Here is a 24,917-nt window from a genome sequence, read left to right on the forward strand (position 1 = left end):
CTCCAGTATCGGAACATCTCGGAGAGCCCGATCTTCAGGCAGTAGTATTGGCACTGATGTCATTCACCACAAGGTGGCACCACTGTTGGCAAATGGCACCACCATAGGCACTGCCAAGATGCCCAAAGAAATCTGGCCAAGAGCTGTTACGTTTATTGGGGCATCGCAGTAAGCACGGAAAGTGTGAAGATTACAGGTAGTCCATCTTATCCGTACATTTTGCGACACAAATATTATCCTGTTGATAGGCATTCTGGGAGGGCATTGTTATTGGTTGTGCACGAGTTGTGTGTTCAGGGTTCCTTGGAATTTTTGTATGCAGTGCCTTAATAGATGTTGCTAGTCAGATGCCTCTGACTGTTTTACAAGCTTTCAGATGGCACAGGTCTTTACAGCTGCACGATTTTAATCTGGCAAGTACATCTTGTTCGTGGGCATGATTAAGTTTGAGAGGTAATGCACTGGTGCTTTGTATGTGAATGTGAGCATAGAACGCCAGGAAGCCTGCCTTGGTGTGTGCTATGTACCCATTAGCATAAATACAAATGTTAACAATTCAAAAACTACTACAATGCATTCTTTCATTTCCAGACTCAAAAACGAGTGCTTGATACTACACTGCAAGGCCTTTGGCTGTATGTATTAGAGTAATATTTGGCTTAGCTGTTAACGAACTGGTGGGGTAGGTCAGTGGCTAGGGTTGCGGCTTTGTTTCCCTGTAGTATTCAAACATGATCCTCCCATGGTCATGGCTGGCAGTATTGGCACACACTGGTACTATTTACAGTTCTTGGCATACTTGCAGTTTAATCCAGCCTGCACAGGGTCACAGAGCCTTGCTCCAATTGTTGTACCCTAGTGGCACAGGCAACAGATCTGTATGCCTTGAGCCTATGATTGTGGTCTGTGTTTGTGAGTGGTTCCAAGTTCAGTGTGGTATAACAGAGATACTTGCACTTCAAATGAAAAGAAATCATTTAATTTTAAAACACATATCACAGAATAAATTAGGTCGACATCTTGAGCACTGCAAGTACACAGCACAAAAGTCTGTTACAGCACCACTCAAAACACTCTGCAAACACTGCATTGCATTCTAAACATGTGCATAAATTTTTATTCTTAACACATTAGGAATAAACGGGTACACTCCACCAGAACAGAAGCTGGTCGTTTATACAAATCATTGCCATTGCCTCGAAGTTTGCAAATTTCTACCTATGCACCTCTGCAACTACTGCAACTACAGTGGATCAGCTCGATCTGCCACTCGGTTATTGCATGTATTTTAATACAGGCAGCCTCGGCTGCTGCTGTACAATATGGCCTGGCAACTGGTTGCTAAAAACGTGTCCTTGAAATTTTTTCTTAGAGTGATGTAATATAGTTTTTAAGTCGCACCTTAATGTAACACACCAGATATAATGAAGTAAATCTTCACTGTTTCTCCTGATATTCGCAAGTAACAAATATATGGTAACGAATATCGGATATAATAGGGAGTTTTGATTCGTCCGTAAATCTTGTGCCATTTGCAGGATGTAAGGTTAGTGGAAATGCAAGTGCAAACGGGCAAGTTGAGGGTGCCACCTGGTGGTGCCAAGTTGAAACAGCTATTGTTACTGTAACCGACCATATTGTACTTAGCTGCTGGGGTCGGCAGTGACCTGAATGTTAACATGAAAATAAAGCTTCATGTTATTGGATCTTTATTCGATCGGATAAATGTGGGCATGCCAGGGCAACCCTGGGACACATGCTATGGGAATACTCGAGGTTAGACGACGAAATACACAGAAACCACCTGGAGGCAGTCTCTGAACTGCAGGGCGTGCTGGGAGGCGACTGGGATCGGTAACACGGCAATGTGCCTAATGCAGCGCAGTTGAACCAAGTGCGACAAGATTCCACGACCAGCATTGTCCAACGTCAAACGAAGTTGCATCCGACTTTCATTAATACTTTCATTACAGCTTTAGTTTGTCCATAAAAATAGTACAGCTGTAATGAAAGTGCTTACGGATGCTTATGGTGGCAGAGTAAATGGATAACCTAGAGGTAATCGAAATGCATTTAGTATTAAATAGCTTCATTTTCATGGATGCAAAGAGTGCTTGCACAGATCTCCTTGAACAGGGCATCATGCAGTCAATCCCCTTTGTAAGAAAGGCAGTGCACATGCACATTGAGCAACTAAGCAACAACATTATAGAAAAGGCACATTGAGCGAGTATACCCGTACACACCCGTAATGATTGAACGACTAAGAGACATTATAGAAGAAAAACTGCATAAAGCATATTGCACGACGATAAAAATTGCAGCAGAACCTATCTCGCGATGTCATGAGATGGTTTACAGACTGCCAATGGGTTACGGCATTACCGACTGACAACGGTAATTGGCTACATATTGCCGCTATCTAAAAGAGTTATGCATGAGGCGTGTACTGCAGTGGGATTCCTCTTTCGTACATCGCAAGAACACTCGTTGCCATCTTGCGCCACCACCGCGAAGCCTGCAGATGGCCTCCGAAGCCGGTCACGGCACGACTCACTCCTCGGTGTTCACACACACCAGCATGCCATGCATTTCAGATGCCATGTGCAGGCTTCGCGACGGTGGCGCCAACCGTCGCCAAGTGTCTTAGGGAAGCGTGAAAGGGGAGTCTCTTCCACTGCAATACACACCTCATACATAAGTGCCAAAACAATTATCCGATTATGAGGCACGCCATAGTGGGGCACTCTGGAATAATTTTGACCACCTGGGGTTCTTTTAACGCGTACCGAAATCTAAGTGCACGGGTGTTTTCGCATTTCGCCCCCATCGAAACGCGGCCACCGTGGCTCCGATTTGATCCCACAACCTCGTGCTTAGCAGCCCACCAGCATAGCCATTAAGCGACCACGGCGGTTGCGTCGCTATATTGATTCTATGCAAATGCATTATCGTTGACAGTCATCGCGAGATAGGGTTCTGCCTGCAATTTTTTTTCATCATATCCCGTTTGCACAGATGGGCCGAAATATTGTAGCGATGCCTTCCGCTCAATTCTTTCCACTTAACATCCACCATTCACAGCTGGCTGATCCCATTGGCAATGCGGGCAGAGCATCGCTCTGACCACTGACTAGGCACGAAAAGGAATAGAATCTGAAAAGGCATTGCTGCACAATATTGTGCCCCCAGTGCTCCATTTAAAAATATCACATCATGGCAATGTTTCGTCAAGTAAAAAAATTGTGTTTTAATGCAACGAGAAAGCACATTAGGGCAAGAACGTTCCCTAAGGCAATGTTAAAAAATGGCAGTCGGCAACAAAAGCCCAGTCACAAAACCGCATAAAGACAATACACTATACCCACTGTTGCAGAGCCTTTGTATAAAAAGTGCCCCATCAAAGCAGGAGTATGATAAATAATGAGGTAATTCTACAATGTATGCTTCACTAATGACTATTTTCCTGTATTTCAGTGTAGAGTAAATTCAATGACCCAACCCGAACTGATGCAGCAAGTCTGCACGTCAAGTGCATGAGTGGAAACGGGAATCCATTTGTACATTCCCAACGACATTCACATTTTCTTGGAATCCGACACACAGACACCTTGTTGAAAAACCCTTAAGTAAAGCACATTGCCTGGCAATAGTTCAGGTACATAGAACACATTCATTTTTGAAAAACCCATTAATAAAGCACATTGCCTGGCAATAGTTCAGGTACATAGAACACATTCAAGAACCTGAAATGTACATGTAAACACCCTTAACGTCTCACAAATGTACATGTAAACACCTTTGAATGTCATGAATGTGAAAATTTTACACGTTTTGGCAAAGCACCAAAGCGTCTTTAGTTCGCAAGTTCACAGCTCACCAGATGGTGCCTTGCTTGATCACAGAACGCTGGTAAACGCTGGTGAAGTGCAAATTTTATACACATTTTGGCAAAGCACCAAAGAGTCTTTAGCTCGCAAGTTCACAGCTCACCAGATGGTGCCGTTGCCTGATCACACAAAGCTGGCTACTCAAAGAGTGCTCAGCGCTGCGTAGATGCCAGGCTCCTAGAGCCCCACTTTGCTGGGCCAGCCTGGCTGTTCTTTCCTAGAAACTTTTGAAGGTCTCCACAGTCAATGGCTTGTGGGAGCCAACGCTGCAGGAGCAGCTCTTCTAAGAACCAAATCTGCCAGTCACGCCCCGTCGATGTCACCACAATATAGTTGTTGTCGAAGTCATCCTGTCGCTGTATCTGTACATCCTGAACACCCGTCCAGCGCATAAGAAGCTGTCGCACCTAGAGGTGAGAGGAAAAGAAAGAAATTGGAGAAATTTTTTGCAAATTCACGCAGGAACTCCTCTGGGGGTTGTCCAAGTATGCGTAAGGATTGTGCAACTTGCTCATCTCCATGCAGCACGATGTTATCAATGTTATGAAACTTTATCCGCCCTTTATCAACCCTTATTGGTCGTTATGAAGCTTATCGGACTCGATCCAACCCTTATAAACACTTATCCAATGGATCACCTTATCGCAATCGATCCAATCCTTATCAACCTTATATGGCATGATCCAAACATACAACTCTTATCAGTCCTTATCAAACTATAGAGTCCTCAGTTCATTTTTTGCACTGTTCTGTGCTAACCCATATCGGTATATGGGTTTCTCGGTTTAGGGAATGAAGCCAGACAATTTCTCTTTCATGAAACTCCTTCCACCTTGTGGATTTCTGCAGAATTGATTTGTGTTCTGTGTATGCACTACAAGATGATTAATTAGATCAGGCTTAGCTCTGGTAGCTTCGTGGTGGAGCTCAGATGGTATACTAATGGGCAACTTACTATGGAAAAGTGCACACAAGCAAGAGCGCTCTTGAAAAACTTATTACACATTCTCAACCATATTAGCCAAGCAGGAGAAGAGAAAACAATGTCATTCACTATATAGAAAAATTTAGACAAAACACCACGGAGTGTTAAATTTGGCTTTTTTGACGTTTTTCTTTTCCACGTTTGAACAATACAAAACCATCTTACGTGGAAGCATTGCCGACTCAGTATGCAGGTTCATGTGCTCCACCTCTGTAGCCTTCACTTCCCTTCCTGCCACGAAAAGTTGTCCGGCACCGGGATCGATCCTTGGACAAGTCCCAATTTTCTTTGAGAAACCCATATGGGCTTCCCCAGCAGCTTTCTTTTATGAAACTGTATACCTTGCATACTGTGGCAGAACTTATATTTGCCAGATCGAAACTTTGAATTCGAGGGTTCAAAGGGTAGTCAAGTCACAGTGTACACCGCTTATAACGTAAGTCGCCGGAGTCCTGAATATCTGCACTATAAGCGGTACCGCACTATAACCAAAACAACGATTTTCAAGCCCTGCATGTATGCAAAACATGCAGACCAAGCAGCCGTGCGTATCCGAGAATCGAAGCGCGAGACTGGGAGTTTTGCATCCGTTTAAATTTAAGACCGTTGAAAGGTTAATGTCCAAGTACCCACGACCTTCGCATGAAGCAGACAAAGTAATCAGTTTTTTTTAAATGTCTCAGTTTCGCCCGAAAGGCGAAGCATCAATTGCGATAGCAAATTAGTAGAGAGCTATAAGGAGTAGGGATAGTAGTTTTATTATCGGCTGCATAAACTTGACACATTCGCTTACTAACTGAATTAGACACCACGCACAAGCAAACATGAATAGACTCGATGACCGCAGACAACCACTGTCAAAACGCGGGCGTGGGGAAGCACAGTCACCGTAGCGAGCGAAGGTTCGCGAGGTCTATCGCTTTAATGGAAACTGAGCGGCGCAAGCACAGCGCATACAAAGGTCAGAGCCGTGTGGAGATCGCTTTCAAGATATGGTGCGCGCGACAACACAGACAGCCGGCACAGGCGCGAACAGCATTTTTTGGCAGAGTAGAAGCCGCCAGGGCAATTGCATTAGCACTGAATCGATATAGCGACAACATATCGTCACCGTCAAAACGAGTTACGTACGAGGCGTGTACTTCTGCAGGATTCCTCTTTGACACTTCCTTAAAGAACATTCGGCACCATCAAGTGCCACCTCTGCGAAGCATGCGTGCCACAATCGGGCTCCTCTCTTGCACTTCCTGGACATGCTACGCCATCTAGTCTCACTGCCGAGAAGCGCGGTGCACCGGCGCCGAGAATTGTATGCCGAGAATTGCCGAGTATGCCGACCTATGTTGGAGAGAGGTTCATTGAAAGCGGCACATACCCAGTGCATTCGTGGCACAGCCTACTAATGTATATTGGGTTGCTGTCCTTGAGCAACCCTTGTGACATGGGTTCGATTCCGCTCAGCATCAGAAATTTAAGGGATCTTCTTTGTCATTGAAGAGCGGCAAATTCCCAGCAGCACCTATCTGGTTACCCAAGTTGGTGTCAAAAACGTTAATTGGAGAGTGGCACACACCTATGAGCTCCAAGTCCTCTTCGAAGAGTTTCTTCGAGCATTGGTGCCTACCCACATCTACAGTGACCCATATCGGTGCGAAACTAGGTTCATTTAAGAGCGGCACATGTGTGCACAATGGCACATGCTCAGTGACCCAAGCTAGTCCGACGGTTGGTTACGAACCCCATTACCTCAGCACAGCAGCCCAACCACGAACAAGTAGGCAAGAAAACAGTTTAGATACAGATAGATACATAGCCCTTGGAAAGTGCGTGAAGTAGTGAAATACATCCTCTCACCGCATGGAGCTTGTCCTTCAGCATCTGATCCATCACCGGATTGGCTATCTGGATCCGGACGGGGTCTCTCTCAACAACCTCTTGGTGCGGCTCGTGATACGCGGGGTCACAGGGCAGAGAGACGTGGCACGGGTCCAGCGACACCGCCAACGAACTGTAGGCCCGCAACGCCACCATCGGCAACCTGTGGGTCTGGCACTCGTAGCCACCGCCCGCGCACGCACCAACACGGCACATTCCTCGGGGCAGCTGGTGCTGCTCAAGACACCACCGGAGGAAGGAGACGACCAGAGTTCCGACGCTGGGGTCCTCACAAGTGTCCGGCTCAGAGCTGCTCGTGTCCGAAGCCTGTTGCAGAGGAAACATCAGAGAACGAGAGACCTCTGGGTCTTGCTGATCATCGTGTCTGTTCTGGTATTCCGTCCTGGGCTCATTTGTCTCATCTTCAGAATCGTCTAACAAAAGAGGCTCCAAGAAACCGTCCACTATTTGCCAGGCTTGAGAAACAGCCTTTTCGGTGGGTTCCTCTTGATCAGCACATTCTTCTTCCATTGCCTCTTGAGCCGTCGATTCAGTCAAGTTCGGTACCCCTGCCACCGACAGCATCATTGCATGCCTCCTCCTCATTACAATCTTGCCCACTGGGGCGAGATTTTTGTTTCCAAGAAACTCTGTGTAGATGTCCAGCAGGCAGTTCGAACACAGCCCAGGCTTGGTTGAAGCACCTGGTTCATGTCGACCGAGAAGCGTTTCATCTTTAAGCCACTTCTCAACGATTTTGAAGGCAGTCCTAAATGAATCACAACCTGCATCCAGATCGTCATCTTCTGTAAAGTCACTATTGTTAGTGACGAGCTGGTCAATTTTCCAGTGTAGAATGTTTGGGCACCACACCCTGGACTGTGCATCTGAGCTGCGCAAAATTTCTACCAGGACATCGGCAATGCACCAAGGAAAACTGAAGAATGTGTTCTCCACATTCGGCTCGTACGTCACCATGTACCAGGCAGAGGCTCTGCGAAGCTTCCGTTTGCGCAGCTCCTCAGAATCACTGATGCAGTTGTCATGCATTTCCTTTAGGACATCAGTATAGAAGATGTTGCGTGTTGTCTCCGTCAAAAACTTCGTCATCTTCTCAACAAGGTCCTCCATGTTTAGCTTGTCTGATTGGGCATTGTGGTAGGTGTCGAAGGTGTTGACCATGCAGGCCATCACCTCACCCTCCGACCCAATTCCATACTGGCTCAGAATTCGGCGAATGTTTGAATTATAATCTGCGAGGGCTTGAATCGCCGACTCTCTGTAGTTCTCCCACCCTGGCACGGCGAGTGCACGGCACCGGCCTGGATCGACATGCCGATGGCCGAGCCTGCCGACAGCAGCTTCCAGGGAACGGCAGGTTCGGTACAGGACCCCGAGCGCCCGGTCCGACCGGTATGTAGTTTTGTGGCTGCCTTTCTCCATGAAGTCTGGGTAAAGCAGGGGGCGTTCGTCACGCCGCAGAAAGGCTGTCTGACCATTCTTGGCAAAGTCAAGGCAGATGCTGATCTTCTCTGCGATGGCAAGACACCTTGGCGAGTGAATTCCCCCCGGCTCCTGGTCAGCCCATGCCAGGTGGGCGTTTGACAGGATCCCGATGGAGTCGTTCTTGATGTAATTGCAGAAAAACTTTATCATGTCATCAGTCTGCAATGAAGACCGAAAAGATGTCCAAATTTGTTAGAGGCTACTGCAGGGTTCAATGATGGCTTCTGTGTTAATTAAAAAAACAGCAAGTACAAAATGCAAGGCAGCCTACATACTTTCTTGTAGTGAGAGTAAAGAACCAGAAACACTGGTAAAAGAGAGTTAAGAATCTAGCTTTTTATCAGCCAAACTTTAGCCCAGATAGATGAGCAATGCTATCTAGTATACATGTCTATACATGTCTATACAATGCTATACATGTCTCACCGTAGATGCAATGTGCACAGACTGACAAGACTGCCCTTGCTATAAAATAAGGGAGTTACATTGAATTTTCGGATACTGTAAGCATGTCTTGCACCAAGTGATAACAGGGATAATCAGGTGTTAACACTAAGAAAAAAAAAAAAAGCAAGTGCAGTGCCACTGTTCTTAACACGCCAAATAACTGAATAAAAACAAACTAAAAGCTTATAAAGAAAGCAACTGTAGTCCAAGATTGTGAAACTTCTTTTCACGCAGGTTGTTAATATGTAATAATAAGAATTATTATTAATAAACATTCTTTAAAATACGGTCGAATCTCGATAATTCAAACTCGAAGGGGCCTGGAAATTTGTTCGAATTAAAAGAAGTTCGAGTCCTGAAATATCGCGGCTCGCAGCTGCCCACGCCGGCCAACGCTCAGTTATAATGGCAGCAAATGAAACTTCAGTGAGCGGACGACTTGCGCCAGAGCGTCTGAAGGTGAGGGAGGAGGGCAGCAGGGAAGCCCTGCAACTCAGCTTGGTGGCTTCCCTCACCCTCTCTCTCGGCTCCCTCCCCTTCGACTGTTTCCTAAGCTTTTGCTCTATGGCGGTGTCGGAGGCGCCGCCACGTTATTTGGCGCGCTGCTGAGAGCACTGTCGGTCCGCGGTATGTTCGAATTAACCGTCGTGCGTTTTCGCTTATTGAAATACACATAACTTTGACGGGACCACAGCGTCAGTTCGAATAAACCAGCAGTTCGAATTAAGTGTGTTCGAATTAACGAGATTCGACTGTATAATACAAAAGCAGGCCTGTTGAATCTAAATGAAGACTTGAATAAGAATGCCGTTGGCACCTATAGTACAAATGCCTACATAACCCCACCCACCAACCTCCATACCTCCCCTAATCCTGACCATACAGCCACCCCCTTCCGTAAATAAAGGTTTAATTCATTCATGAATAAGACTTGCCGTGATTTCTTTGTTGTCCGGCTCCGGGTTCCTGTCCGAAAAGTTCATGGGAGATCTGTTTGGTCCGTCAAAAAACAGACACTTCTCCCAAATGACGATGTACTCATCCCCGTCCAAGTCTGAGCCTGCATGCCAGAAAAAGAAGAGACCCATGCTTATCAGAGGACAAAGCTCCCTGATACTTCGAACAGAGATTTAATAAATTGTAGGGTTCAACATCCCAAATCAACACACAGCTTACAAGGGAGACCATGGTCTGAGCCCTCTCCCTCAGTAGGGCTCAGTTTTTAGCACATACCACCGAACACGGTGTTCGGTAAGTATACAGAATACAGAACATTAGGGGACATTGAAAATAGCCCAGTCAAGCTGTCCTCAGAGCCATCGTTCCCTTCTTCACCTCACCGAAACAATATTTTCACATTGGCTTTATGTAGCGCGTGTTCACTTCACTGCTGCGGCTGATAGTGTCGCCTGCAGTGGGATGACACGATGCTATCATAAAAAGTGCAGGCACAGGGGACTTCAACGAGTCTGAAACGCCAGAGATTATGCGACCTCCAGCATTAAACGTAGATGAAGGCATCGCATACGAAGCCACGGCCACCTCAACTTGCCCAACCTTGGCACCCACTGCAGATTACCGCTAAGATGAAGCGCGCCGGCCACATATGCGCTCAGCTGCACAGACAGCCATGCACTAGTTGCCATGACCGGGCTAGAAAAGGAGACAGGCTCATTTGCCACACGCTTCATTACATTGAGATTCAATGCACATGTTGTTCCAAGGACAAGTTTTAATGCTTCGTTTCGCTTCGAGAATTTAGTTACTATTGAAGTTCGTTACATCGAGGTCAACAGTAAATGATAGCAGCTCACAAGTATATCTTAGCAGTAGTTACACGACTTGTTTATAGCTTGTCGCATGGCTCTAGGTGCAACCAGTGAGGATGTGGGATGGGGCTAGCTTGAAGAACCCCGAAATGCTGTTTGCGGAGCCACCGGGCTTCATGTAACCCAGTTTGACCCTCATATTCAGAAATGGCATGAATGTGCCAAAGACGCTCGTGCTTATCCATCGGCACATTGACATCTTCCTGAATACAAGAGCGAGAACCGCTAGTCTGCTGCAACCAAATGGTCATCAACCATTCATCATGCTTGTTTTTCTTTTTCGCTTACTAATTTTGCAACACCTTCAGGCACTAATGTACTAAAAGTAAGGCGGAAATTACTGTGAGTAGCCACAAAATGAAGGCTTACCAGCCATTTCGTCGGGGTGTGGCCTGGGTCCGTGTGCTGGAAACACGATGCAGTCAATGACGTGGTGCAGCTCTGGCACGTCAATGGCTGTGAACTTTCGCACGTCGCCCGGGTGCAGGCAGGGGCACTTGGTGACAAGGACAGTGCCCGTGATGACAGTCCGCTTGGGTGGCTCCTGGTACTGCACATGTGGGCTGCGGATCTCGGTGCACTGTACAAACACCTGCACAATCCAAGAAGCTTTTGGCAAAGGGCACCAGCAGACCGAAGTCTTGAAGGAACAGGGAAAACCATTAGCGAGTTGTAGGGAACAATAAAGCTTTGCGACTCTGTATTGCACAAACACGTTAAAAAATCAAAATAGCCAGAGACTGAGTTGCACAGGCAGACTTTAGTCTTGAAGGAACAGAAAGAAGCATTAGGGAGTTTTAGGAACAGTAAGACTTTGTATCTGTGTGTACTGGACTAACACCTGCAAAAACAGACTAGTGTGAGGAGAGTTGCACTGGCACACCCAATATAAGCATTAACGAAATAAGCCTTAAGCAATAAGCATTAGGGAACAAAAGGCTTCACACATGAGCACACAGCATACCAGGTGAACCTGTACAGGGTGTCCTAGCTATCGTGCTTCATATTTTTAAAGAGTGTATATTGTTCACAGGTTGAGTAGAGCAGCCACCAGCAGTTTTTTGATGCCGACAAAAAAAGCCTGTAAAAAACGTTTAAGTTAGTACATAGGAGTTGGTGGAAGAGATAGCCCACTATGTACTAACTTAAACGTTTGAGGACCATTATGCTTTTTGATGTGGGCGGGCGGTTAGTTACACAGTATGCTTCATAATTCGCTGGCCTTCTTTACAAGCTGCAAAAAATAAATGGGCAAAGAGTACCTAGCTGAAAACATGCCAGCTTAAGTTTCTTTCAATTTCCTACAGATTCTTCATTGACAGCACAGCATTCAGGGGAATAATTAAATAATGCTCATTGCAATTACAATTATTCAATTAAACAGCATCAACAAAAGATTACTCGTGGCTACTCTTCTCGACTGAACAATATGCAGTTGGTTGCATGATAGCTGCGATACCCCCTGTACAGTATAGACCACTTATAACCGCTTATAGTGCAGGACCGGATATAATACGGTCTTATCAGACTCCCGTTAATTTTCCCATAGCACTATGTATATGCGTATCGCTTATAGTGCTGTTGCGGGACACGAAATACCGGTTACAGTGCGGCTGCCTGGAAGTTCGGCAGTCAACCTAGACGGCAAACGCTCCCCTCAAGCCACAAATACTGTATTTACTCTAATCTAACGTGCACTTTTTTTTTTCCCCCGATAAAGCAGGTCCAAAAATTGCGCGCGCGTTAGAATCGGTTACCGTCGGCATTTTAAAATGGCCTCCTCGCACGCGCATCGAGCCTAGCTACTCTCGAGCCTAGCTACCGTAACTTCCTCCATGTGCTGCAGTACACATGCTTAGGCAATAGTCTACCATCTGTCTTCACGTTCTCTGCGTCTGCTCTATCAGCATGAAGTACTGAGTTCATCGTGATGCCGCATTTAAAAGGAAAGTGATCATGTGTGCGGAGACAGACGGAAATCGGGCTGCATCACGGGCGTTCGGAGCATCTGAAACTTGCGTGCGGGACTGGCGCGAACAGAAGGAGAGGATTTTCACCAGCAAAGCAATGCGGAACGGTTTCAGTGGACCGAAGCAGGACGTAATCTGCGACGATCCACTTTGGCAATACGATCGCCTTGGCCCTATCTTGAAAGCAATCTGCGACGGGGAAGTCCGTGGTGCGTTGAGTTTTTGCCGCTTTGAAGCGAGAGGCATGCTAGCACGAAGGTCAATTCGCTCGCTGCGCTTCGTCACTTGAGCGTTTTGACAGTTCGTTTCCGCGGTCAACGAGCAAGATAGGCTCATGTTTGCTTGTGCGCGCGTGACACCATGCTTGTTAATTTATTTAGTAAGCGAATACGAAACTTTGAGCACGGTGACAGCGATGGTAGAAATGCGCCTGGAGTGTCCACTACCGCAATAAAATAGTTGTTTTGGTTATAGTGTGGACATTCGAGACTCTGACGACTTATGTTATAAGCGGTCTACACTATATATGTGCGTGTGCATAACTGGCCATGGCCCAGTGCCTAAGACACTTGAAAACATGGCTCAGTAGGTGACAGAATTTACTTGAGATCCGACTAAGGTGGGTAACACGACCTGGAGTCATCATCGCTAATACTTTGCAAAACTGACATTTTTTGTCAACTGTCTGCTTGACAAGGAAACCAAATGCCTTTTTTCATATCACACTGGTTAGCATTCTTACCCACCTCGCCATACCGGAGCTTGTTTGTAGTGTCAACCACTCCAAGCATGTTGCGGGCACGATCCACGGGCAGAACTATGCGAGTCTTGTACCGAAGGCCAGCTGAAAATTCACAAACAAAAGGAGCACTGTTCATCTTGTGTGCAGCTATCAGCCCCCGACATCTGAACTTTCCTCCCTCCTTCCAAGACAGAGCAGCACATTCTGTGCTGTGGTCATGTGAACATGTCAAAGATGGGCTTACAATCAGTTCTGGCACACAAGGTTGGCTATGCAGTCATCTTTAAAAAGCATGTATGAACTTGCCCAGGTTACGGTTTCCTGCCTATGCACTATGTCTGTATGCATGCCTCTTTGTGCCAATGTGCCTGTGTTTCAACTTGTAAAAACAAGGGCATGTGTGTGCAATTCCAGTCCTGCACCACTGACTCAGGAATGGAATGCATGCATAACTGCCAATCTTACCCCCCTCCTTCATGTCGCATAACAAGAAATTATAAAAGTGAGAATGCACCAGTTTCCTCGATTCTTCCCTCAAGGCAGCTAGCACTTTGACACACTACAAGGCCATAAGGTTATCAGTTGCAGGAAAACCGGAACACACTGCCGATTCACTTAGCAGTAATTATCAGATTCTAACACGCCCCCGAATCAAACACGCACCCACTTTCCATGTGTCCAAAGTCGCAAACTAACGTAGAAAATAAAGTACAAATCCAATGCGCAACACATTTTTTAGCTAGAAAGATTATTGCAAAATGGCAGCCGGTTTTCTAAAGCATTGCCGCAATACATCCCTGGTATGCGGCAAAGCATATCAACATTGCAAAGAAGCTTATGGTTTCATGTCTAAGTGAACGCGCAGGCAATTTTCGCGCATCGGAATTGGGTAAATACTGTAATCAAACATTGTAACCTAAGGGCCGGAAATAAGAATAAAATTATGGGATTTTACGTGCCAAAACTACGATCTGATTATGAGGCACGCCGTAGTAGGCGACCTTGTGCTTAGCAGCCCAACACCATAACCACCAAGCCACCACGGTGGGTACGTGACACGACGTGTGCTCAGTGCATACACTGTCCCCCAAGCTCAACAGAGACTGACGTCGCCACTAAAGGGGTCACTATAGTTTGAATTATCCGGCAAAGGGCAAATCGACATACAGTAAAAGCTCGATGATACGATCACGGCTAATACGAATTTCCGGATGATACGAATTTTTCTGTGGTCCCGGCCGAGCCCCATTACTTTGCCAACGTGCTAGAGAACGGTTGTTACGAATCGATTTTCAGCCTGCGTCGGTTGATACGAATAAACGCCGCCCCACCGACGGCCGCGAAAGAGAACAGCGCGCAGTCACGCGCTTTCTCTCCTCTTTTGGTGCGGAGGCGCAGCGCCGGACAGCGCGGACTCCGCGACTGGGCGCGAAGAGTTTGAAGCGGTGGCGCTTTTGGTGCTTTTGTACTTCTTTTCTGCGAGCCGTCAGATGGAGTGGCTGCTGCGCTTCGGGCCGCGTTCTTCGTGTTTGCGCCATTTTGCCTAGTCGCAGGGAGCTATGTCTCGCAAGCGGAAAGCACTCTCCTTTACAGATAAATTAGACATTCTTCGAAAGGTCGATGAGGATCCCAAGAGGAAGCGGACGGAGTTGGCTAAGGAGCTAGGCCTCGCAACGTCAACACTGAGCACAATTGTTGCACAGCGAGACTATCATGAAAAACGTGCTTTCGTTCAACGTAAACGCGAAGCAAGCGAATTCGAACGTGCTTATTTCGAACATACCGCGCACCGACAATGCTCTTAGCAGCGCGCCAAATCACGCGGCGGCGCCTCCGACCGGCATTGCTCCGACACCGCAAAAGCTCAGGAGAGACCCCTCAATGCCCCGCGCGAAGGAACGGGAAAAAAAATCCCACGGCGGAAATTTCACCCTCTCTCAAATTGCAAGGTCGCCGTTTCTGCATCGCGCCGGAAGATGCGTGTACGTGCCGACTAGAGTGTTCTAGACAACCGTATTCTAGCACACAATAGTGCCGACGTCTCAGCCACGCGGATAAAATGGCAGTGAACCCTTCTCTATTTTCTAGTCACATGTTGACCTTGCACGCTGCGGCAGCAGCGCAGAGGGAAGCAGCGGCGGAGGCGCAGCCAACGAAACTGTCACGCCCGCAAACGCTCGCTTCTCGATAACGGCAGAAAACGAAACTTCAGGGGGCGGCTAAAATAAGCTGGTGCCAGCACGGCGGCGGGCGCGCACGGGAGTCGAAGGTGAGAGCTACGAGGGATTTGAGAGGGAGGGGAGGGGAGCCACTGAAGCGGCCGAGTTGACGCGGCCACCGCCAAATCCGCTTTCCTGCCGCCCTCCTCCCTCACCTTCGACGGTCTCCGCGCGCACCGTGTGCGGGCGCCGCCCGCTCGCTCCCTGAAGCTTTGTTTTCTGTCGTTATCGGGAAGCGACCGTTAGCCGGCGTGGGCAGTTTCGTGGCCCGCGCTTGCTATGCACTTGTGCGCCGCGATATTTCACAACTCGCACCGTTCGTGCATCGTGCTATGGTGCACGAATACTTCAAAAATACGTCCTTTTAATTCGAACAAATTTTCGGGCCCCTTCGAGTTCGAATTATCGAGACTCGACAGTAGTTTTAATTGTTTCGATGATACGAATTTCGGCTAATGCGAATATTTTTCCTGACCCCGTGAGATTCGTATCATCGAGCTTTTACTGTATTTGGACTAGCGGTTTCTTGACCATGCAATCACGTAGGTGCCTTATTGAATATACATTTGTTGCAGCTTTTCCACCCAACCACCATAGACATCTTCACAGTTTCCACAATTATCGTAGCTTCAAATGCGATTCTGAATGCACCAATGGGAGGGAGGGGGGGGGGGCGACACTGTGCTGTGGCACCAAATGCGTATCTTCCAACCGGTGCAAGGGTAACTGGCGACGCAATCTCCCACGCAACAGGAGCAAAGCGGGAAGGCAGCGCGGGAGGGAGGGCGGCTTTTACTCTGCCAACAAATGCGTGCTTGTACTTTGCGTCGAGTCGGCTGTCGGTGCTGTCGTGTGCACCGCATCTTGAAAGCGATCTCAACACGGCCCCGACCTTTGTATGCGCTGTGCTTACGCCGCTCAGTTTCCGTTGAAACGATAGACCGCATGGACCTTCGCTCACTGCGGCGGCCACGCTTCCCCACGAAAAGCACAAAAGGAAAAGCACAGAAGCACAAAAGCGCCACCGCTTCGAACTCTTCGCGCCCAGTCGCGGCCTCCGCGCTGTCCAGCACCACGTCCTCGCCTCCGCACCCAAAAGAGAAAGGGAGAAAGCGCGCGACTGCGTTGTCCTCTTTCACAGCCGTCGGTGGGGCGGCCTTTATTCGTATCAACCGACACGGGTCGAAAATCAATTCGTAACAACCGTTCTCTAGCATGTTGCAAAGTAATGCGGCTCGGCCGGGACCACAGAAGAATTCGTATCATCCGAAAATTTGTATTAGCCGTGATCAGATCAAGATTCCACTGTACTACTCTGCAATTGCACCTCATGAAAATTTTAAGATTACTTACCGACTGCATTTCGGTACACTGCTAGAAGCAGCGACCGAAAGAAGGGGTCCAGCGTGAGCTGAAAGCCAGCCTTGGACAAGTCTTCGTACGGCAGTGGCAGCTTCGACCATGCTGCCAGCACGTTAATGGCACTAGACTCCTCGACGAGGGCGTCTGTGAATTGTAGGATCATATTTTCTTGCAGACGGACAAATGTGTCCGTCGGCACTCCCAGCTGCTCCAGGATAGTGATCAGGGGTCGGTTCAACGTCACCGAGCCTGGAATAGAGGAAAATAATGAAAGCACTTCAAAAAAAGCAATAGAGCGCACAACAGGGTAGTACGAGAGTGCAGTATGTTTGTGCAACATTCCCATGACAGTTTGCAAAATGATATCCTCAGTGCATGCTGTCCGATGGTTTGACAAGGTGCAAAAGAACAAGACAGGGGAAAGCATAAGAACCAGAAAAATGGCATGACAACGACGAGGCTTCACTTTGGTGTTGCTCAACACCTCGCGCCACGGAAAAGTGGAAATGAAAGTGCAGTTGGATTCAGTGAACCCAGCATATTTACCACTAGCTGCCCCCTATGCCATCAAGATGAGCCCCATGGACACAACTTACTATGGACTTGCCCAACTGCTGCAAATATCGGATATCGTCATGCCACCTAAGCCAAAGTCAGCTTGCAGATGAACATAGCCTAGAGACATGGCTGAATGGCACATCTTATCACCCCCTCCTCTTTTGCATTCAGGAGGCCAGTTTGGGCTGCCTGCTGCGAAAGACGAAAGCAATATTTTTCCCATCCCCTCACAAGACTTGAGGCCATTGTACGAATAAAGATGTTTTTACTACGACTGGACGAAATCACAGGCAGTGATGGCACATCGAAGGCACAACTATGACAGTGCAACGTCGATGACATGATGAGGCACTGTGTGGCACAATTCAGGCACTGTCTGGGTATCAGTATGTCATCGTGTAGCGTGTTCACATTTTTCATGTTTTCATTGCTTTCAAAGTATGCTAGACATGAAACGGTTGGTGCTCTCTTATCCGAAGTCCCTAGAGGGAGTTCTTGCATGGAGCTTGCATTGTTGCAAAACTCTGGAAGAAAATTTTTGATCTGTTCATTGGCAGTGCACGTCTCACAATTCTAAGATTCAAAAGATGTGGTAAACTTTAAGTTTCAAAAGACAGAATTAATTGGCGCCTATGTAATGCTCTGTGTCTAAGGGACATTAACACCAATTACACAAGGTACAGACTCAATGAGGTGACGTACCTAGTGCCTCAACTGTAAATGATATTTCTAAGTCTATCATAATCTGAATCGAACCTGAATAAGAACACAGGAGTTCGTGCCACACATGATGCTTGTGTTTTAGGCGCATGTTTAAGGACCCCAGGAAGTCAATATTAATCTAGGGTGCCAATGCCATGGTGCCAATCTATGGTACCTATGCTATGGTACAATGCTAGGACACCAATGCTATGGTGTCTCATAACATTAGTGTTGCTTTGTGCCATTTAAACTCATTAGACCAAATATTGACATGAAGGACATGAAAAGATGGACATGAGAAGCACTACTAACAAATATCAATGAGCGATTGTGCCATCTATCTAATCTTCCTTCGGTAACATGTTTGTGCTTCTTCATTGATTCACCAACAGGCCCAAAAGAATACATATCTGATCAATCAACATACGAGGTGCAGAGACTTTGACCACTTCGAGGTACTCCGAGCTGGTGCAGGGAAACTTCTGCATGCTGGGCCGCAGGCAGAGCAGCTTCTCGTTGGGCAGGGCGGGGTTGACGCAAAGCATGCCCTTGGATCCGGCATACCGAATTTGCATGGCCGACGGACGGTCTGTCAGCTTCATCACATCGTACACCTGTGCACACATTTTGCGCCCTTAGAAGAGTACAGGCATATATTTTCGAAGTTGAAGAAACTCCACAACATGTTTCTCACATGCAAAACAGTCGCACTTGGCAAGGTTTTGTCAGCATCAAAAAACTACTGGTGTCTGCTCTACTCAACCGTGAACAATATGCACTTTTTAAAAATACGAAGCACGATAGCTAGGACACCCTGTATAGGTTCACCTGGTATGCTGTGCACTTATGTGTAAAGCCTTCTTGTTGCCTAAAAGTCCTTAATGCTTATTTTGGGTCTGCCAGTGAAACTCTCCTCACACTAGCCTGTTTTTGCAGGTGTTAGTCCAGTGCACACAGATACAAAGACTTAATGTTCCTAAAGCTAACTAATGCTTTTTCCCTGTTCCTTCAAGACTTCGGTCTGCTGGTGCCCTTCGCCAAAGGCTTATTGGATTGTGCAGGTGTTTGTACAGTGCACCAGCCCACATGTGCAGTACCAGGAACCACCCAAGCAGACCACCCAAGCACCAAGTATTGTATTGAGATTGGCCTTGTTCTGTACAGATCCTTTCTGTATCCGACATGTTTTGCTGTATCTGCTATGTAGTGGCTACCTGGTCCTTCGTCAAGCTGTTTACAGCTTTTAGCTCAGATAGCCAGCCAGAAGTAGCTCGCAAATAAAATGCAATGAATTGAGTTATGCAATATTTGAATTTCATACTAGAGTAAGCAGAAATGATAAACTTGGAATCGGCATTATTGTGACGTTAAGACAGCAAAATTTGCCGAGATGCAGCAATAATGATGAAATTACTTATAAAGAAACATTAACAAGAGTGCTACATGTGCTTTAGCTGCATTCCTTTCCCTGCCTTCTTTTAATATCAAAGTGTTAATGTGATGAGCACTTTTATCTTCCTTTTTTTTTTTTGCTGCGTGGCAAAGTTCCAGTGCACTCTGTGTTGGACAATGGATGCGACATGAACGCATCTTCGATGCCCCCCCCCCCCCCCCACTCACCTCTTCGGCAAGTGGCATGGACATCATGCCAACGCCGTCCGAGAAAATGTAGGGTTTCTTGCTGACTGGGTGGCAGCCACCCACAAGGTCGGGGACAACCTGCACTTGGCTGGCCTGCACACGGACAGCCTGCTCGGTGGAGGAGAAGCACTGGCCCATGCGTGCCAAGCGCTTGGCCACGTTGGGGATGCCCTCAAACTGGCCCATCCACTCGCGGATCGTCACTGCGCTGTTCTGTTGCTCGTCGGCCGCGTACATCCATGTTCTGCATGATGATGATGATAGCTGTAAGCCTTTTCTCCTTGTAGAGGAAGAGGTATGAAAATCGCAAGTGTTTTGCAACACTTCGTGGCATTTTTTGTGCTGATGTCAATGTTTGGGGGCATCCCCTTTAAAATGAGCCAGGTAGCCTGCTTAAGCTAATAAGGTTTGACTACACCTATCACAGTCCAGCATTTTGCCTCTCTCTCTCCTTGATCTTTTCTTCGTTAAAGCTTTACTATATTGTACAGTTACTTATTATTGTAACAGCTCAAGTTCCATCAATCTCTTCCCTGCTTTTTTTTTTCCGCAGATGCTCTAGCTGTCCAGCTAATGCTTTTCTAATCACGCAGCACACAGAGTGGCCTATCACCGCGATACTAGAAGCATAGCAGATAAGAGTCACGTCCAAGCCAATGACGACGGGCAACAAGAATGAAAAAAGACATGAATCTTTCAAACAGACAGCTCCAATATGTTTCAGCCATAGAATATCCTACTAGAACTACTAGAAAGAAATTTGGTGCCAGTGGCTAGGGGAGCTGCAAGTATGGTGGTACTGCCAGGATGATGGATAGTAGAGCATGACCGAGGGTGATGGTGCGGGCTGGGTGCAGATGAAGCGCTGACCTGCAACTAACATTCATTGTGTGTTGCGCATAGAATAAACTGGAAAGGGAGAAACAGGAGGAAAAAGAATACGACAGGACATCTTGAGCTGCTAATCAGGGTTATGATCATTATTGGAAATTACTTGAATAGCAATAACATATCCCGCAGGAAGACGCACGGCTTCTACAAGTCTCCTTGCGTGGTGTCTCTTTACAGTCGTGCAGTAATTCCCTACAAAGGGTAGTAGTAGTACCACATAGATGTTCCTAAACTTCCTAGCTTCAAGCAACTGATGAATTATAATGCAAGCCTCTGCTGTTTTGACAGCTTGCGCCACACCAATTTCCTATACATACGTTTTACCCAAAGCGGCGCTTCTCGCATAAACAGCAGTCAGGCCTGACTAAAGGCCCGACTAAAGGCCTGCCTCAGCCACTCAACGGGCCTTCAATATGATGGTTAAAGGACCCTCAACTAACCCTGAGCAAATTTTTTTATATATTGAGACAGTTGTTCCTCGCCTAAACAGAACTCCAGTTTCATGCCCCAGACTAATGTCCTTCAACACTATGCCTAAAGGGCCCCCAAGCCCACTCTAGGCTATAAAATTTGGTACAGATTGGCAGCTGTGTACCAGTCTACAAACATAGCCACAAATTTTTTTGTTGCAATGAAGCTGTAACAGCAAAGTTACAAATGTTTGATAAAAGACTTTGCGACCGTCATGGTTTCTCGCTCATCTTCGCTACCCTCTACACAGGCATTTTCTCCTTGCCACATACTGTACACAGCATACACCAGCTGTATGTTGTGCGATATGTGGAAAGGGTCACAACTACACACCAGAAAAAAAAAAAAAATAAAAGCTCTTCCCATAGTGCACCTCTGATCACACTGTGCTATGCTGAGCTCAGCAGCACAGTGCTGAAAATGTGCCCAGCAAAACCATGTGAAGCGATGGCTTGAGCTATGTGGTTGCTGCCTTTCGGACCTCAGAAGTGAACACTAAGTCAGTTTTCTTATGAAAATGGGGTACACACATTCAACACATAGAATGTGGTTTGCAAACAGTTTTAGTGCCTATTTTAGTCATTATCGTGCATAAAATGAGGCTTTTAGTGCCTGTTCTACCTGTCTAACCCTGTCAAAAAAAAAAAAAATGGCTTGAGCTATGTGGTTGCTGTCTTTCGGACCTCAGAAGTGAACACTAAGTCAGTTTTCTTATGAAAATGGGGTACACACATTCAACACATAGAATGTGGTTTGCAAACAGTTTTAGTGCCTATTTTAGTCATTATCGTGCATAAAATGAGGCTTTTAGTGCCTGTTCTACCTGTCTAACCCTGTCAAAAAAAAAAAAAAAAAAAACAACAGACTCCAATTGGGAAATTTCCAATTGGTACTAACTGGAAAATTTCCTATCGTAAATAAGTACATAACAGGACCAATTGAACCAACTGGAATGTGACCAATTGGTTTTTGTTGGAGTGACCAATTGTACCGAATGGGTGCCAATTGATTTGAAATGGGCCATACCAATACACATATATACCCCACAAAGCAAACCTAAATAGGATTACAGCTGTCAGAAACAGGTTTGCTATAGCCTTAGTACTGCCCCCCCCCCCCCCCCCCCCCCCATGCATATATAGCTATATTTCATTCAGTTTTCTTGAATGGGTTCACAAAGTATTAGTTCCCAGTTGGTTACGTTCTAGCTAGTTTATTCCTATTGGTAGTCCAATTAGACTCGGTTGGGAATGTAAGGTGGGCCTAGCTGGTTCAAACTGGCAAGTCCAATTGTACTCAATTGGTTGCATCTCTGACTCTTAACCAAATCGTAACCAAATGGAGGTAAATATTTCCCAATGGGCCCAGTTGATTCCAATTGGCAAGTCCAATCGGACTCAATTGGTTTCACTTTGATTCAATTGTAACGAGTTGGAACTCTGGATTTTCCAATCGGTTCCAATTTGGGCCAGTTCATTTCAATTGGCAACTCCAATTGGTTTCTCCTCTGACCCAATCGTAACAGGTTGGAAGCATTGGTTCCTATTGGTCCCAGTTGATTCCTATTAGGAAAGCTAATTGGAGTCAATTTTTTTTTGACTGGGAATACCCACATTTTTATTGCCTAAATATCGACATCAAAATACCTTCATTATATCTGAACATTCGTTATATCCAATAATTTGTCTTATTTATGAATTCATAATTAAAAATTTTTGCATAGAAATTCGAGGGATCCATCACACTTAGAAAAAGCATTTACACAGAAAAAAGAATTTGTTATAATATCCGAACATCGCTACATTATATACGCATTCATTATATTGAGTTTTTACCACTACTAACAAGCACAAACTGCTTTTCTCACTCCGTACCCGTGGTCGCGAAGCTGACTCGTGGACGGTGCCAGGAATTTGAATTCCCTGGTGCCAACGCGTACTCCCCGACGCAGGAAGCTTCCAACTACGGCATCGAGCAGATCGTCACGAGACGAGTGCAAATTGAGCGTGAATGACAGCTTTGTCCAAGTTGTCATCCCTAAATGACACACGGATGGCGAACTCGCTGTTGAACTTTCGCAGAATCCTGTTCTCGAAGTGGACCTGCGGCGTGGCAGAATGCAATTCGGTTATCGTTAGAGAGTTTTAGTGTATCATAAGCATGTGCCCGCTGCAAAAATGCAGAGAAGAGCCTTGTGCAGCATTACATACACACACAAACTTCCTTGGGTCTCTTACGTAGCTAGTGTTACAACATAACTGCACCCAGGCCACCCACTTCAACCAAAACTTGTCCTTTCTACTTATGCTTCATCATGACAGCGAGAAATAAAAATGATAAATTTAGCTTTTGCTTAACTTTACTCTCACTTGGAGGGCAGAGTATGAGCAATCTTGTAGCATTTTTGAGATCAGCTGTTCGTTGCGACGCTGTTGGCATGCCTGCCAAACTAGGGACCTCATAATTTGGGAACATTGTCAGGGAGAAGGGGGGGGGGGGGAGAGGCAAAAACAACAAAAAATATAAAGCTAACAATGCATCAAGCACAAGGTTGCCAATTCACCCGCTGGCGGTTACCACTCCTTGAATGCACAACAGTTTGCGGCATAATGAAGGTATGTATGTTTGCAGCCATGCTTATGAAGTTTGCAGGTATGGTTTAGGCATAATAAAAGATGCCCCACTGCTGCGAAAGTGCTTTGATTTCCATCCATCAGCTAGCACGAGAGCTCGATGCCAAAAGTACTCTTGCGTGCCCTTTCCACCTCCGCGACCTTGAGACGCAACTGCAACACACGTGTCTCGCGCTCCAACTGATCTCTATTCACTTCTCGTTCCAGAGCCCTTTCCTCTCGAGCTTGCACCCTCCTGCTCGTCGAACCACGCCTTTAACTCCGCTCCCTCAAGCGCCATTTAAGACTCAAGAACACGCATGCAGCTGAGCGTGCATGCATGTTGCGAGGTCAGTCTACAATCAAGTCAATAAGCAATAATTTTTAGACATTGTGTTTATGAACTATATTTTACTTGTTTTGAGCTATATACTTTTGGACATATTTTGATAGGGCTATCCTCTCCATAACCATCGTACCCCCCCCCCCCCCCCCATGGACTCAATGCTGAAATCATGTAAACGCGAGCCTACAGTGCAGGTGCAATGCCTGCTGCTAGAAAGGACTCCGCGACACTAAATTTACAGACCTGCGCAGGCCGAAATATGAGCCGGCCTGGTGTGACAAAGATGCTGCGTACGAGGCAGGTGCCACGGGCCAGCTGTGGCGGCTTCTCATCGTGGAACAGGCTGCAGGCGGCATAGAAGGCACGCGAAAACACCACGACGTTGCCGGCGTCGATGCTGGACACAATGTGGCCGAGCGCCCGCTCCACCACCAATGGCTCCTTCTCCGATTGAGTCTCGATCTCCCGCACCAGCTTGTTGAACTGCGACTCCGACATGAGGAACATCTGGTCGAGGACATCGAAGGTGATGTGCAGGGCGGCCTTGAATGCATAGGCACAGGGAAATGGCATAGTCCTCTGCATCACCTCACACCGCACCTAGAAAATCAGTGTACAATATTTGGCACAGCAGGACCACCCGTTTCTTTTATTGCGAAAACAATTGTACAGACATTCTAGCTGCAATACTGGTGTTGATGTCTTGCGACACACACGCGCACACACTGTTCTAGCAACTTGCAGCCTGCTTCAGGCAGGCAGTGAAAGGAGGCGGAACTGGCGTTCCTAAATTCTGGCATTCCTTGTTGGCGAGCAAAGAAGTGCCTTACATTCATGAAGAAATTGCTTTCTCCTTACAGTTTCTGTGGCT

The 24,917-nt window shown here is 46.7% G+C and overlaps 1 protein-coding gene and 1 long non-coding RNA gene across 2 annotated transcripts in view; one reads left to right on the forward strand and one right to left on the reverse strand.

The window, feature by feature from the left end:
- Positions 1–1,254: 1,254 nt before the first annotated feature.
- On the forward strand, positions 1,255–3,908 carry LOC125941243 (uncharacterized). The gene is made up of 3 exons (XR_007464169.1): positions 1,255–2,230; positions 3,483–3,658; positions 3,724–3,908. It is a non-coding gene; the product is annotated as an uncharacterized LOC125941243 (long non-coding RNA).
- A 9-nt stretch (positions 3,909–3,917) lies between these two features.
- Positions 3,918–24,917, reverse strand: part of LOC119433862 (uncharacterized) — a 29,442-nt gene continuing 8,442 nt past the window's right edge. The window contains 11 exon segments of the mRNA XM_037701136.2: positions 3,918–4,297; positions 6,730–8,415; positions 9,639–9,763; positions 10,902–11,124; positions 13,249–13,346; positions 16,817–17,074; positions 18,513–18,699; positions 19,706–19,970; positions 22,963–23,108; positions 23,110–23,190; positions 24,290–24,646. Of these exon segments, the coding sequence (XP_037557064.1) occupies positions 4,043–4,297; positions 6,730–8,415; positions 9,639–9,763; positions 10,902–11,124; positions 13,249–13,346; positions 16,817–17,074; positions 18,513–18,699; positions 19,706–19,970; positions 22,963–23,108; positions 23,110–23,190; positions 24,290–24,646 (3,681 nt within the window). The 3' untranslated portion in view covers positions 3,918–4,042.

Source organism: Dermacentor silvarum, chromosome 11 (genome assembly GCF_013339745.2).
Source record: "Dermacentor silvarum isolate Dsil-2018 chromosome 11, BIME_Dsil_1.4, whole genome shotgun sequence".
Lineage (NCBI taxonomy): Eukaryota > Metazoa > Arthropoda > Arachnida > Ixodida > Ixodidae > Dermacentor > Dermacentor silvarum.